Below are 15,806 nucleotides of genomic sequence, written 5' to 3' on the forward strand. Positions count from 1 at the left end.
GCAGGTCAAAATACTGGCTATCGGAGCTCTATAACCTCTGCTGTGAAAATTTGTTCTCCATTGTACAAGTAGTCTTTGCTAATGAAGTTGTTATTTGGCTTCAAAATATAGGGAACCGTTTTCATTAACTGTCTTCAGTGTTTTTCCGTCAGCTATTTTCAGAGGAAGATTTAAGGGCATCCCATATACAAATTGTGGATATTCATGTGATAGTGAAGAGTTAGAAACTGTATTCCATGTACAGAGATGAATGAACCAGACTTATTTGCCTTTTGATTGCAAAGGTCTTTAGAATAGTATATGGCCTTTAGTGGTCATGGATACGCAGTGTTATGGAACTGAGTCAGTTGCAAAGTTTGTTCCAAGCTATTAAGATTTATAAGCAACTTTTACAGAAATATTAATGGATACTGGTTGTTTTCAGTCTTGTTTTTTTGATAATCAAAAACTACTTTGTTCTATTAGTGGGCCTTTCTGTATTTTTTGTCTCCTTTTCTTCCAGTGTATGGAATACAATATTGGATGACATCCAGTGTTGCACAAGCAGACTTCCATTGCACTTCCCCTTCCTTTCCTCCCCCTGCCTGCGCTCATGCTCCCCAAATCTGCTCTGGAGAGCCCCTCCCCAACAATTTGGAGCAGATTTGGGGCGGCCTAGGGGGCTTCAGTGGGGGCAGTGAAAAACGTCTCCCAGCAGATGGGCACAGTTAGGATTCAACCCTTTAAAAGAAATTGAATTTGAAAGTCTGTGGACTATTTATAAACTTGAAATTTAGTAATTATGAGTGCAGTATGTGATCTCTTGTTTCTTTATGGAGTATATTAAATTACCTCAAATAAAAATTCATAGTAAAATGATATTTCAATTAAAATTTTCCTCTTTTCTCCTCAGCCCTTTTTCCTCTTGTGTGTTGTCATTTTGATTGTAAGCCTAAGGACAGGGAATGCCTGTTTTTAATTGATCATATGTAACCTCTGGTTAGAGCCTTTTTGATTGAAGAGCAGAGTAAAAATTCTTGATGTAAATAATAAATTAAATGGATGTTTATGATACAGTAAATCTTTAAATGAAAAAAAAATGCCTAGTGTATTCTTTCTTTCCTCTTTTTATTAGGTGATATTATCTGTTCATGAGAAAAAATACGTGTTCTTCAGTCTACTTGCTCCATTATAGGCAGCGTGATTTCACTGATTGCGCATTTGTATTTGTCCTTCAGAAAGTATATCATTTAAAAGTCCCTGAACACAGTGAATGTTTTGGGGAAGCCAGTTGACCAAAAGCATACCCTGTTATTTCATTACTATCAGACAGGTTAGGCTGTCTGATAGCAAGGCCAAACTAAGGTTATATCATCAGAGACTGTCCCTTTCCCAAAGTGCTGATTTTCACACACCAATTCAATGGGTTGTTAAGCAAATAAGAGTACATAACGCATTAGCAGGTTATTACTTCAACTGTACTCAATACTATCTTAGCTGTTACTACTGTTGTCAACCTGGGCTTGGGCACCTTATGACCAGGGACTGAAAAAACTGCCAGTAGGTTTGCTGTCCTCCTGCCCTGTCCACCATTACATTTCTTGATTAAGGATGAATAAGACTTTTGTTTTGTTTCATTTTTTACTTGAATTTGCTCCAAACATGAACGCAAGCACGGGGGGGGGGGGAACACGCATGTTCCCGAACTTACGTTCATGTTTGAAAAATGTGCACTTTAAAAAATGAGCATTTTTCAGAAAATACACATTTTCATGTCTGTGGGGGTGTCTCTTTGAGTACACACTTTAAAAAATGTACTCGTTTCCCATTCAAAATATACATTTTTCTATTTGAACAAAAAGGAAAACAGATCTCAATCAGTCTTGAGTTTCAAGCTGGAGTTTGGAGAATCTCCAAAATCTCAAACATTGCTGATTTTTCCATCTCCATCAATGTTTCATCAATGTGTGTGTGGGGGGGGGGGGGCTATCCACAGCTCCCAGCTGCTCATTTTCTCCTGGCCTTATTGTCCCTCTGCCCCATCTCTGTGGTGAAAAAGACAGGCAGTGAGGGATGGGAGATGAATGACAGGGCCAGGGAGGGAATGGGTGCTGCAACAGCTTTGTCCGCTGTTGTATCCAGAGAGGTTTAAAGATGTGCATCCGGGCTGCAAGGGGGTAGCCCTAGCCCTGCCACCTGCAGCTCCTACTCCGATTGCTACTACTAGAATATCTATGCTGCATCCAACCTTCTCTTCCTGCCCTCCTCTCCACCCCTGAGCTGTACTTCATTCTACATAGCTAGATCCAGGGAACAATCACTTCTTTCACCCATAGAGAGTTTAAAGAAATCATTACATCTTTATTAAGTTATTTATATGATGTCCCATAACAAAATGTTCTCTGGGCAGTTCACACAATAAAACAGGTTAAATACGATGCATACAATAATAAATATCTAAAAATTTCAGTACACTCTCAGTAAAAACTCCATGTTGGTGATGAACTTGGTAGCTAATTTCATCTTTATTTAGGGGTTTGTTTAGGTCTCATATTAGACTACATATAGCGTATAGCAAAGGTAGGAGGCTAGGTAACCCTACTTCAGATATAGAAAAATTCTTCTTTTATCAAGAACTAATTTTGACATGGAAAAGGGTTTTAAAATATATGGGAAAAATAAGAGTGACTATTTTTCTCACATATTTAAACCCTTTTCCATTTCAAAATTCACTCTTCAGTTATTTTATGGTATGAAAGACATAAAAAGAAATACTTTTCCCCCAGAAACTCTAAGCAGGTAGAAACCAGCGATTATAATGGAAGCTACCTTGTAATCCCACTTGCTGGATCTGCAGTAAATTGTTTTAACTATTATATTGTTTTAACTATATAAACACACGCGAAATTTTTCTAGTAATGTCTCCAGTTAAGCCATCCAAAGCACAGTTTGTCATGTGAACTTAGCTAAATCTATCTTTGCGCTTTATTTTATGTCCATCATAGTTTTTATATAAAGCAGGCCTGAAAAGGTTGTGGACCCTCCCAGTCCCTGCGTGTGAAACACAGCCTATCAGCCATGTATGGTGGCCCTGTTTTCCCTGCCTGCCTGGTAGGGAAATACAGGGGTGTGCAGGTTGCCAAGTACTTTGGAGTCGCTGGGCAGTGTTTGGCTTTGTGGATCTCAGGTTGTGCAGTTTCTTCTGGGGCATCAAAAATATTCCAGGTTTTGTGAGATGTCAGAATCACTCCAGAAAACTATTTTTGTATGTTTTGAATATAAGGGCATTTATAAAATTAAAGGTAGATGTACTAGAAGCCTAAGCTGCTATTCTTATCCACAGAAAGAACTACACATTGAGTGTGTTATACTATAAAATTTCCCACATTTCCTTAACTCTGACCTCAGTTCTCTTTTGGCTTGAGAGATAATTAAGCATCTGTTTTTGTTGATGTTCAATTCTAAGAAGAAACTACCAGTGATATCAAACTTAGAATGAAGATTCAAAGTATGTTTAGCTTGCAGCAGTGAGGAGTATTTCAAACAATCCCTCCACATGACCTGTTCAAAATGCTTGTACTGTTTTCGCATTCCTGTCCAAGGCCTTGGCTAAAATAAATCAACAAACAAACAAAGCTAAACTAACATTGTGCTATACTGTCTCCATGCAAATAGTGCGTCAAATCCGAGCGTACATTTTGAGGATCTGCTTAATATCTCAAAATCAAGTATTCTGGCAACAAAAGGTGATTAAAAAAAGAATTTATTAGCAACTATGGAAGAGTTAGGAGAGATCAAGACTTCTATTACTTCTTTCTATACTATGAAGGCACTATCAATATGTTGCTCTCAGGGACTAGTAAAAGATTACACAGCCAATAAAACAGTTTTTCTCACTGGCCTGGTTCACATGACAAGACAGCCCACCATGGCTTAATTTACCCATGGGAGCTGTCACATCGTGCTGGGCACTCACAAGCACCCAGCTTGTCATTTCATGTGAATCCAGGCGGCAGGGGTTGTTTGGGGTTATACAACCCTCAAATAACCTGTGGGTTGTTTTAGGGTTATTTGAGGCTTATCTAACCCTCAAACAACCCCTGCTTCTTGGGCTTATACAACATAAGCCACAGCAAGCCAGGCAGCTGCAAGCACTATACAAAAACGGTGCCTGTGGGCACCCAGCACAACACGACAGCCCCCACTGGTAAATAAAGCCACATTGAGCTGTTGTGTTTTGTGAACCAGGTCACTATGAGATATATCTTTGTATGCATATATACACCTCTCTGTCATTTGGGTCCTTCATGTATTTAATGGCATTATGATGATTCCAGAGGTATTAATGGGCATTCCGTTCTATCTATCTATCTATCTATCTATCTATCTATTTATTGTTAACTGCTAAAATTATATTTTTGAAATGTAGAATTGAAACATACCTTTGGGATGGTGGGTGAAAAAATCTAAAAATATGGAGAGGAAAAGAATGGTGGAATATGAGGACATAACTTACGGTCTTGTTAGTGGTCATTAGCACTATTACTGGATCGAGCTCCTCTGCTTCAAAGGAGAGCTTTTTGATCCAGTAGAGGCTTCCATGAGCAGAAGAGGGAGTGAACCCCTTCTGCAGCCCCCCATGCCATGTCCAGTAGTGTTCCAAGGGGCCTCCCAACCATGTGGAGCAGTTGGGGGTGCAAGGGACTGCAAAGGGAAGGGGGAATCAGTGAAAAATTCCCCCCTTCCACTCATGGAAGTCTTCATTGGATCTAAGTGCCTTCCATTAGTGGAGGGACACCATTTGGATACAACCCTGTGATTTGAGGGACACACAGAGGCCTGGTGCAGATGTAAGCATGATTTAGAGATTGGGAGCAGGCTGCTTATACACTTGCCACTTTCTCTCCTAGCATTAGATTTGCAACCAGCCCTAAGCATGGTTAGTACCAAATGGGCTTTGGAGTTGGATTGCAAAGCTTTGTTACAAAGAAACCTAGTTAGAGTTAACCATGGTTAGAGCCAGTGCAGATGTGACTTTACTTCATGGTTAATGCTGACAAGAAAGGGGAGAGAACAATTTGTAGGAGCAATGGGGTTGGGGGGGGGAGCACATGAGCCTTTGCCATGATCTCTAATCTCTTAACTATTACATCTGCATCAGTGTCTGCACTACCAGATTAATAGCACAAAGCCAGAGCAGACTAATATGACCATAGAATCTCTACATCAGAGTTGCCAACGTATTGGGGTGATGGCACAGAAGGACTCATATAGGTTTGTGAACTGGAAAGTCATAAAAGCTGAACTGTGCATATATGAGAAAGTTTTGCTTTTCCTTAATATCTACAAAAGCATGTGTTTGGCTCAGTTAGACAAATTGTAGAAGTCTGATAGTAAGGGAAGCAAAAACAGACTTCTCTGTGGACATTGAACAGGAAAAAATCTGTTTGAAAGCTCTTGTTTAACAACATTAAGTCACTGAGATATTTTTGTGGTTCTGTGTTAAAATGCTGAAGGGCCTCAAGGTAGATATGCTGTCTTATATTTCACTCTTGAGAATTAGTTTGATGAACCTTTTACAGTGAATGTTGTAGAATCTCGCTTACTGAAGTGACATCTAAACTGGCTCCTTGAGAGTTTGATTTTGAGTTATTTGGACAATCTTAGTCCATATGTTAGAACCTGTACCAAAAGGAAGGAAGTATAGTAATTACTGTGGGTTCAATATTACTTTCCCTTCCTGTTGTTTGATCCAGTGTAATTACAAAATAGACACCCTTTCTTATTTTTGCAGTAGCATTAAAAAGGAAACTCTGTCCAGCAAGTTTATTTTCTTTCACCACCTTCTCACAACTTAAAAGCTGTTATTTCTCCTTGCTCTAAATCAATGTATAAAATAGTCAATAAAATAGACCATAAAATAGTCTGAGAAATTACGGATAATTAAGAATTGATGTTGAGTGAGATTTGGAAATCCAGTGCCAGGTCCTTTGGCACCTTTGAGGCTTATTGGTTAATTGTTTGCTGAATCTTCAATCTACGGCAGCTGCTTGCGCTATTGCAGTGCAAACAGACATTTGTGCCGAGGCTGCAGGCTGTGTTAAAAAAAGTGGGCTAGAACCATGAGGCTCTGTCCTTCTTGCCTCTTAAAAGCATTAAAATGATTCATAGGAGAGGAAGTCCTAAATAAAATCTTGCCTCCAAGACACAAAACCAAGACTGTTGAGTGGCCTCGTTGGACCCTGTGTAAGAGAGTCAGTGGTCCCCGTCTTGCCACCTTTGTGTGGTACAGTTGAGGTGTCAGGAGTGCTAGTGCCAGGAGTTAGGGGAACGTACTGTTTGAGCTTAGTGGTTCATAAAATTGGGCTGCTGTTCAAAGTTCTAATAGCCATATTTTATCTACTCAGTCCAAAGATCTGTACATAGTTTTTTTCAGCAAGCATATTATATCTGATTTTTGATAGCTGGAGAATCAGTGAGGTTTGTTGCTTTAGTTCAAGGGTAGGCAGAAAGTAGATCTCCAGACTTCAACTTCCAGCATTCCTTACCATTGGCCATGCTGGCAAGGGCTTCTGGGAGCTGAAGTCTGAAACGTCTGGAGAGCTACTTTCTGCCCAACCCTGCTTTAGTTTTATGCTTTGCTATTGTTGAGAATGGGCCATAATCTACTTTTAAATATGCTAGATATCCCAAGTGAAAGCACGCAGACACCACTATCACCAGAGAGGATATTTTGCCTTTTTTGCATTTAATTTGATAAATCATTATGCAGTTTCCTTATGTAAGCAATTTAAGGATGCGAGTTTTGAATAAATGCTACTCTCTACAGCAACAAAGGAAGTGTTTTCATAGGTTTATAATATACCATGTAATCGCCACCTAGCATGAGTTGTAACCAACAAAAGAACATTTTACTGACTGTCTCAAAATAATGCAAATTTGTGCTAGTGTGTGTTCTTTAAATGTGTTTAAAAGTATCAGAAAAGAGGGTATGAGATCATGTAACTCATTGCTTTAAGGAACCCTAAATAAGGCTCCACAAACACAACAAACCTTACCCATTTCAGCTGGGCTGAGGGCCCACTGTGACAAACTGTGTATCTGAACTGTGTGTGCATGTGCGTGTTAGAATGTGTATTTTAGTCCAAAGGTGCATTTGCATAGGTTTGTAAATGGCAGTCTTCAGATTAATTTGGGGATTTGTCATGCTGTGAAATCTTCTGATGATGTGTGCCATGTGTTCCAACTCTGGTGGATTCTTGGCCCTTGCCTCTTCTTGCCTATTAGGGGTGTCTTATTAAAATTCTGTTGGTGTGAGTTGTTGCTCAAGTTGCTGTTCTTCAGATAACCGGTCCCTTCCTGCAGTCTTAGCTGCTAAACCTTGCCAGGGGAGGGTGTGCATATTGTCTCTAGGGTGCATCAGCCTAAATGCACATGCATGGACCATGCAGCACACAGCCTGCCACTTTCCACACAGCACCTCTGAGATATATGTTGAACTGTTAATAACATACTGCAGGACAATTATGTTTTTCTAGCATATATTTATTTATTATTTATTATTATTTATTAATTAAATTTATTAATCGCCCATCTGCCCGGTCACCCAGCCACTCTGGGTGATGTACAACATATAATAAAACAGTTTAAAACAATAAAATTCTACAATAAAAACATTTTCTAAAATACCCTAACCCACCCCAAATGCCTGCCTGAACAACCACGTTTTTAATGCACAGCAGAAGCTCATTAAAGAGGGGGCATGACGGAGTTCCTTAGGGAGGGAGTTCCACAGAGTGGGGACCACCACAGAAAAGGCCCTCTCCCTCGTCCCCACCAGTCTAGCTGTCCTGGCTGATGGGACAGAGAGAAGGCCATCCAAGGCAGATCTTGTTAAGCGGCCTGTCTGGTGTTGCTAGAGGCGCTCCTTAAGATAGGCTGGGCCGGAACTATATAGGGTTTTAAAGGTCAAAACCAACACCTTGAATTTGGCCCGGAAAACAACTGGTAACCAGTGCAACTCCTTCAGCACTGGAGTGATGTGATCTTGCCGGCGGCTGCCTTTAATCAGGCGAGCCGCCACGTTCTGTACCAGCTTCAGCTTCCAAACCGTCTTCAAGGGTAACCCCACGTAGAGCGCATCACAGTAGTCTAAACGAGAGGAGACCAGGGCATCTACTACCGATGGGAGCAGATAGTCTGGAAGGAAGGGGCGCAGCCGCCGTATCAGATGGAGCTGATACAGCACTGTCCACCTCACAGCTGACACCTGAGCCTCCATGGACAGCTGGGAGTCCAAAATGACCCCCAGGCTGCAGACCTGGTCTTTCAAGGGTAGCTGTACCCCATTCAACACCAGGTCAACATCCCACAGCCTCCTCTTGTCTCCCACGAAAAGTACCTCGGTCTTGTCAGGGTTCAGCTTCAGCTTATTCCTCCCCATCCAGCCACTCACCATCTCCAGACATTTGGACAGGGATTCTACGGCCAACCTTGGTGAAGATTTGATGAGAGGTCGAGCTGCATGTCATCCGCATACTGATGACACTGCACCTCAAACCTCCTGATGATATCCCCCAGCAGCTTCACATAGATGTTAAATAGCATCGGGGAGAGGATGGAACCCTGTGGCACTCCACAAGTGAGCGGCCACGGGTCCGAAACCTCCTCTCCCAGTGCTACCCTCTGGAACCTGCCGGAGAGGAAGGACCGGAACCACCGCAATACGGTGTCTCCGATGCCCAACCCCTCCAGGCAGTCCAGGAGGATACTGTGGTCAACGGTATCAAAAGCTGCTGAGAGGTCGAGGAGAACAGGGAAGGAGTATTCACCCCTATCCAGAGTCCTGTAACCCAAGGAACAGATACCTCTTGGCTTTTAAATCGGTGGAAAGCAGGTGATTGCAGAGTACATGAATATAGCAGAGGGAGTAGGAGCTTCTGCAGTGGGCAACAAGGATGGCTGTGAGGAGGACTCGGGTAGTGATTCTTGGTCTGAGAAGAAGGACGTTTCCTATTTTCATCTGTGATATTTCAGATGTTTCAGTGTCAGCATGGTTCCTGATGAGAGAGAAAGGGTTGTAACTCAGTGGTAGAGCAAATACCTTGCATGCCAATGGTCTCTGGTTTAATCTCTTTCATCTCCAAGTAGGGCCAGGAAAAACTCAAATCTGAAACCCCAGAGAGCCACTGCCAGTCCGTGCCGGGTCTACATTAGCAGCAGAACAGAGATCCCGGCTGCTTCAGGGTCGCTTGGAAGGGAGGAGGCTGCATCCTCTTCCCCACCCCAGTGACCCCGACCTGATCACTTGCTTATGTCCGCTCTCTCTCTCTCTCTCTCTCTCACACACACATACACACACACACCTTTTGTATTGTCCCATCCTGGCCAAGTTTTCAATCCTAGGTGCATCCTGAATTATTATCTATTAATTAAAAGTTGTCAGAAAAGTTCCTTGGCACTTTCTGCGAGTGGTTTTATTGAAAGTTCAGGAGCTTTAAGAAGGTAGCCTAAATAGGTAATGTTATTATCCTTAGCTTGCACTGGTTTATTCCATGGGGAATGTCCCAAGATTCTGTAAAAAAAACCTCACAGTATTGCAGTAGGCATCACTTGTGGTGCCTACCTAGGCCTACCTAGGCCTTCAAACTATCAAGTGGTTTTATTAATTTTAAGACTGGAACCAAGTACGAGACCTGTGTAAGTACACTGCACCAGAGTTTTTCTGACAATTCTTGTGAGAATCTTGGGGGGTTAGCATGATAGTGCTGCAGGGGGAAATGGCATTGATGCACTCATACAGATATACACACATTTGTGTAGCTCTGGGCAGCTCTGGTACCAAACACCCACATTTCTTTTTAAAGTTGTGGGAGCTTATAAATATATTTTGGGATTAATGGACGGAGAAGCCTAACATGAAACTATTTGGAAAAATCTAATTAGCATACACAGGTTTCTAGATCATGGTAAACGATGCTGTTAAAAATAAATGTTTTCAATTGACATAACAGCGTCTTTATAATATCTGTAGACATTCATGAGCACTTCACCACCACCCTCCACACTTCACTTGTGGAACTTTTCCATATTGACATATAAAAATAACAACCAAAAACCACTGGGGTTTTGTAATATTTACATTTTGGAGAATTATTTTATTTATTTGTTGAAGTTATTTCGATCCCATCTTTTATGGCAAGCCCTCACAAGGTCTAAGGAGCTTACAAAATGTATGAAATTATCTAAAATTCACAAACTACATTTACCTAATTTATATAACTTCAAAATATGGTAGGGCTAGAAAATGTGTTACATTTAATAAGTTTTAAAGACCTGGATTAATAATGAATTCTTCAGATTATTTGACACAGTCTGAATTTAAAAATTTACACTCTGTTTATCTATAAATGCAAAAACATACAGCTAGATGAACTGTGATTAAATTTAACTCATAATTAAAGCAGATACAGTATTTCTTAAAACATTATTTCTGAATCTCATTGCTGTACAAGTATAATTTTAATTATAGCTTTTTTCAACACACATTTTAATATGAAGTATTGTATCTCAAAGTCAAAATGTATACTTCAGACATTTTGAAATCTTCGTTATGGTGAAGAAATGGAGGCAGGAATTATGAGCATTATGAGGAAAAAAAACTGAGAGAAGTGATATATGACAATGGCATAGTGAAAACGTAGGTTGCAAATATTTGCAAAACTTCTCATCTTTCTATATTCTGCTGCTAACTTCTTTTTGTAACTCAGCATTTTGATCATGTATTACCATCCTATTTTTCTCTTCACTGTCTACCTTTTCCTATCCATATTTATTTCAAATTTCTTGTTTTTATGGATTTTTATGATATTGCTAATTCTTAAGTCTCTTCCTTGATTTCTTCTCATGTGCCGTCTTGTCCATTTTGCTCTGTTAGCCTAATCTTCTGTTTAGGCTTCCTGTTCCTCAGTATTCTTCTTCTGTGCCTCTTAAGATCTTTTCTTTCTTTCTTTCTTTCTTTCTTTTTCCTTTTACAAACCTGCATTGCATTTCTTTTTATAAACTCCTAAGCTGTTCTAGTTGTTCATTCAGAACCCATTTCCCCCTATTTCTTTTTTCCCCTCCCCGCTTTCCTGTCCACTCTTTTGCCCTTTCTGTTTTTTTAGTTTGTGAGCCTGCAGGCAAGTAATTATCCAATGCCTAGCAATTTTAAGTGCTTTATAGATAAAGGGTGACATCCAACATTGTGTACAAAGGGCCTTCCTCTCCTCCCATATGCACCCTCCACACACCCCAAATCTGTTCTGGAGGGTCATCCAATTATCCACCAATTTGGGGGATGTGGGAGGGGCTGCAGGAGGAAAGAAGATTCATTCCATCAGCAGACGGACATCACTGGATTTTACCCAGACTATAGTAATGGTGATAAAGTGATTTTGTTTCATCTTTCACAGCCACAACATAGTATATAGAATCATTTAAATTTTGATTAGGCCTTTCAAATGTCACTCCCTAGTAATTTCTTCTAAGATTTTATAAGCATATACTGCTTTCTTTGTTAGATCCAAAATAGAAACACATTATTTACTTTTCTTAAGCAATTGTTGGCTTGCTTGTTGCTATGCTGCAAATGTGTTTCATAACTTTGCTAATTTTCATACAATTCATAATTTTGCTGTAGTAATACAATACTGTTATGGTCTACGATCTCAGTTTTTTTCACATTTCAAGGAAACTGTTGTTATAACATTCTTAATAAAACATAATCCTACAGTGTCTCATCTGGGAGTACACGGCTTGTGGATAGATAGTTCTAATCCAGAAAACAGGTGGAGCTGAGCATTTCCCAGTAGATCCTAGCTAAAGTCCTTTCACAGTGGTATTGGGCTCAGTTATGTACAGTTAGTTACAATGAAATAGATGGTCATTTTTAAACTACCTACTTTTGAAATACATATACAAGGTGATGCGCAAAGCTCGCAGACCAATATGCGTGTAACTTTGTTCTGTGCCCCATAATCCTTTTAGTTGTGACCTTAATATAAATCTTCAGCTGCCTAGCATTGTTACAACAGTAAGCATTCGGTTTCAAATTTCACATAGTCTCACCAATTTAAATGGGACATAAGCATGGTTAAGTTTCTGCAGATCGTTCCCAATGGAATTACCTATTTTCCATAAAGGTAAATGAAGTCACAATATTGTCTAGTATTTGAGTTATGGCATTCTATGGAAATGAAGGTACAAATGTAATAAGCCTGTAATCTACTTGCATAAAATAGTAACACAGTAGAACTTATTCAAGCACATAAGATTGAGCTTTGCATAGCCTAAATTGGAATATGCGGGCAACTATATTAAAACATTGGATGTATGTAAGAATTATATATGCAGTCTTTGTCCCATTGAAGTGGCCAAATCTCTTATAATTTTAATAAGGTTGTCTGGCACTCTATGGGTACAGTCAAACACACAGGTGTACTGAAATCATGGGTATAAACCCAACTTGGTATTCAGTTGTGGCCATACTGTACTAAAAATGTGTTACACTATGTGATTTATATTATACTATCTGTTTACTTCAAAGGGTTCTTTGGCTCTATATGAAATTTGAAAAAGATGTGTTGTATTATCAGCATACTCACATCAATTTTCTAAGCGCTTATTAAATATATTGAGTAAATGCATGCTTGAATCTAAGTCCACTGAGTTCATCCAAATTACACCAATGAGGTATTCATCCTGTTCTTTGTATTATAATTTTACCCAGCTTTTCTATATTTTATGCTGGAAATTCAAGTACCTTGTGTATCCTTAAACTAATCAGAATAAGAAGCTACTTTCCTGTGCCAAAGAAATGGAACTATCATTTTTCACATTCTTATACTTTGCAGCTAGTTTCAAGTAAGATTATGTTACTGTGACTTCTGAATTCCTGAAAGTTCTCTTGTCTTTGTAGCTGCAAAGGCCCTCCTGAGCATTTCAAAGGAAAAATGTGAAGACTTTTCCTCAGTGTGTTTTGTGTTGTACATACCAGATACAGTTCACATTTTGTATGCATGTGATTAGAGTTGAAAAAAAATAATGCAGTCCAGTATTATGATTTATTGACTGAATCTTTTTCCTGCTGAACACTTGCCAAAAGTGAAAGCTTTTTTCCTTGCATATTAGAAACAGCTACTGTTTTTGTTGATCTTTTAAAGTCCTGAATAGGCCTATTTCAAGTCGTACCAGCATGAGATCTCAGATTAATAATATACTTATTCAGCCAATACTACAGAGTAAAACTATTGCTAGCATGGCATATGAAAGTTGTAATTTCTTGAAATTATTTTCAGGTGCATTTGTGAAAGATGAGTAAGAATTCTTTAACACATATTTTCCAAAACAGATTTTTGCTTATTGTCTCATGTTACAAATGTGAAAATGAAATTTAATGTAGCTTTTTTTTTTTTAAGTCTATGTCTGTACCAGCACTTTGTTTTGTTTTGTATCTTTCCCAATGTCTCCATGTAGTACATTTTGGGTTTCCTGTGTTTATGCATTTCCCAATTCTTTGTGGGAGACCTTTATTTGGAGAGGGTTTTTTAAAAGTTAATTCTGTGTACCCCTGCAGAAAACCCATTTTGCTGAAGTGCTGAAAGGCAGATGGTGTCATTGAGATTTGTTCATGAGAATGCAAAAGCAAAGAGGAGATAGTGCAGAGATGGTAACTAGGTGAGCTTTTTCACAGTTAGGTTGTAATTGTCTGAATAAAGGGAAATTCACAAGGGAAAAGTAGGAGTGCTAGGACAAACACCAGAATAAAGGACACTGCCATTGAAACATGAAAGCAGACATTTTAAACATGGGGCATATGGCTGCATGTGGACTTGCAAATTCAGATACCATAGGTCATGTGTCTTGTCCCTTCATTTTCTCTGTAACTTGATGGAGGTTTGGGATCAAATGCTAACAGTGTGTAATGAAATTACCCTGCTTTGAAATACAGAGCTAGTTCAGCAAGAGTTAAGGCACTAAATGCTCATAATTGTGAGTTCTTCGTCATGGTCTCTGTGCATCACGCATATTGGCTCTGCGCCTGCACAGAGACTTGTTCAGGAAACTTCTAAAGCTGAGCAGCATTTTGGCAGAAACCCTTCACCCACCATCTATAGTATATACTGCGCAGGTTCCCACCTTTCCCCTCAGTTCCTTTTCAACCACCTTCTCGGTTACCTCGTTGGGAGCTTCTTTGACCTTTTCATCAACACTGAGCTGTTCTTAGCAACTCTTAGTGTATTTTTTCCCTTTTATTTTCGGTTGTGTCTAAAAAAGAAACCCCCATAAAGACAGAGAAGAAGACAAGACAGGCGCCACTCCATCGGTGATGGTGGCGTCTCAGCAGCCTATGGCCCAAAAGGCCCCTTTTAGAAAATGTTCTGTTTGTGGCAGTAAAGTGCCTTTGTCATATGGTCACTCACCCTGCCTGCTTTGCTTGGGTGAATCCCACAAGGTAGAATTTTGCCATCACTGCCAATCCCTTTCTGAACAGGCACACAAGAATAGGGTAGACGGGCTAAAGGCAATTCTTTGGCAATAAGCCCTCCAGGAATGCCTAAAGCTCAAATGTCTCATGAGCAGGCTGCTTCAACTACTTCCACAAGCACAAAAGGGGCCGTGATGACCAAGATTTCTCCCCCTCCGTCGGTAGCAGAGGAGGGTAGAACAGACCCGCCAGCACCAGGAAGGTCCTTAGCCTTTTTGGTGGCGAGAAAATTTTTTTTAAAGGCTAAACGCCCAAACTCATCTGCTGATGCACTGGCCAAGAAAAAGAAAAAAGAATGTTACTTATGTGAAAGAATACCTACTATGTGGCTCTTCATCCCCGAATTATATTTCTTATCCATGTTTGTCTTATTTAGCTCAGTATCTAACTCTTTGTTACTCCACTGGGGTTGTAGCCAGTGTTAGGCCTACTTACAATAGACCCATTGAAATGAATGGGATTTAGGTTAAACTAACATTGGATACAATCCACTGGATGCAGTCGTTGGAGTGTGCATTTAAGATGTTACGTGAATACATAGTGAATATACAGGTTAGAAGGGCTGAAAAAATAAGATAGCATGCTGGTTAAGTCCAGCAGATTCCTACGTTGGTATAAAGTATTTCAAAAAAATACTTTGAGAAAAGCTTCAGTGATCTAATATAATAGCCCTTGGGAGCAACCTTCTCCATCCTGACTTTTCAGGCAATGCTGACTAAGCTGCTAGAAGGGTGATATCAGGAAAGTTAGTCTTGAATTGCAGGACTGTATTTATGAGGATTATTGAATCACCACATTACTTACTCTTTTGCTGCCTTGATGTGAAGGCTAGATAGTTGTCTTCAAATCTACAGGAAATTTCACATGCTACAATTGCTTGTAAGATAGCATATCTTTTTAGGAGGAAAAGACCCAAAGATAAAATGCTTTTGCAATAGCAGCTGTCGAAATAAGATCAGCAAAACAAAGTCCTAAACTGGCCTGTGAAGATGTAAGTTGTAATTTTACTTGTGCTTTATCTTCTGAAATTCTAAATTTTGCTATTGAGGAATCATACCTCAGCTTAGATTTTGTTTATGTTCTCCCAGCATGGCCTTTTTGCATATTGCTTATGGTCTATGGCTAATGCATTTAAATAAACACAGTACTACAAAGGACAGCACTGCCACTATTCATCTCATTTTGCTCCTTTGTTTGCAGTTGCAGCAAGCCTCTGAAGTTTCCCAAATGAGAGGAGCAAGAGTTATCTCTGCAGAAGATCTTATTTTTCTGATGCGCAAAGATAAGGTACAATGATTAA

At 39.7% G+C, this 15,806-nt stretch overlaps 1 protein-coding gene across 17 annotated transcripts in view; it reads left to right on the forward strand.

Moving 5' to 3' along the window:
* The window catches only part of SUPT3H (SPT3 homolog, SAGA and STAGA complex component), a 479,638-nt gene that overhangs the window by 268,950 nt on the left and 194,882 nt on the right, over positions 1-15,806 (forward strand). For all 17 annotated transcript variants that reach the window (XR_014786036.1, XR_014786057.1, XR_014786040.1 and 14 more), the window contains one exon: positions 15,707-15,793. Coding sequence is in view for 14 of the 17 variants with exons in the window: in XM_084822165.1 (XP_084678291.1) it covers positions 15,707-15,793 (87 nt within the window). In the remaining 3 variants the exon portion in view is untranslated. The remainder of the gene's footprint in view (positions 1-15,706; positions 15,794-15,806) is intronic.

This window comes from Heloderma suspectum, chromosome 1, assembly GCF_057233095.1.
Source record: "Heloderma suspectum isolate Gila_16-S chromosome 1, 16-S_ref, whole genome shotgun sequence".
Classification (NCBI taxonomy): Eukaryota; Metazoa; Chordata; class Lepidosauria; order Squamata; family Helodermatidae; genus Heloderma; species Heloderma suspectum.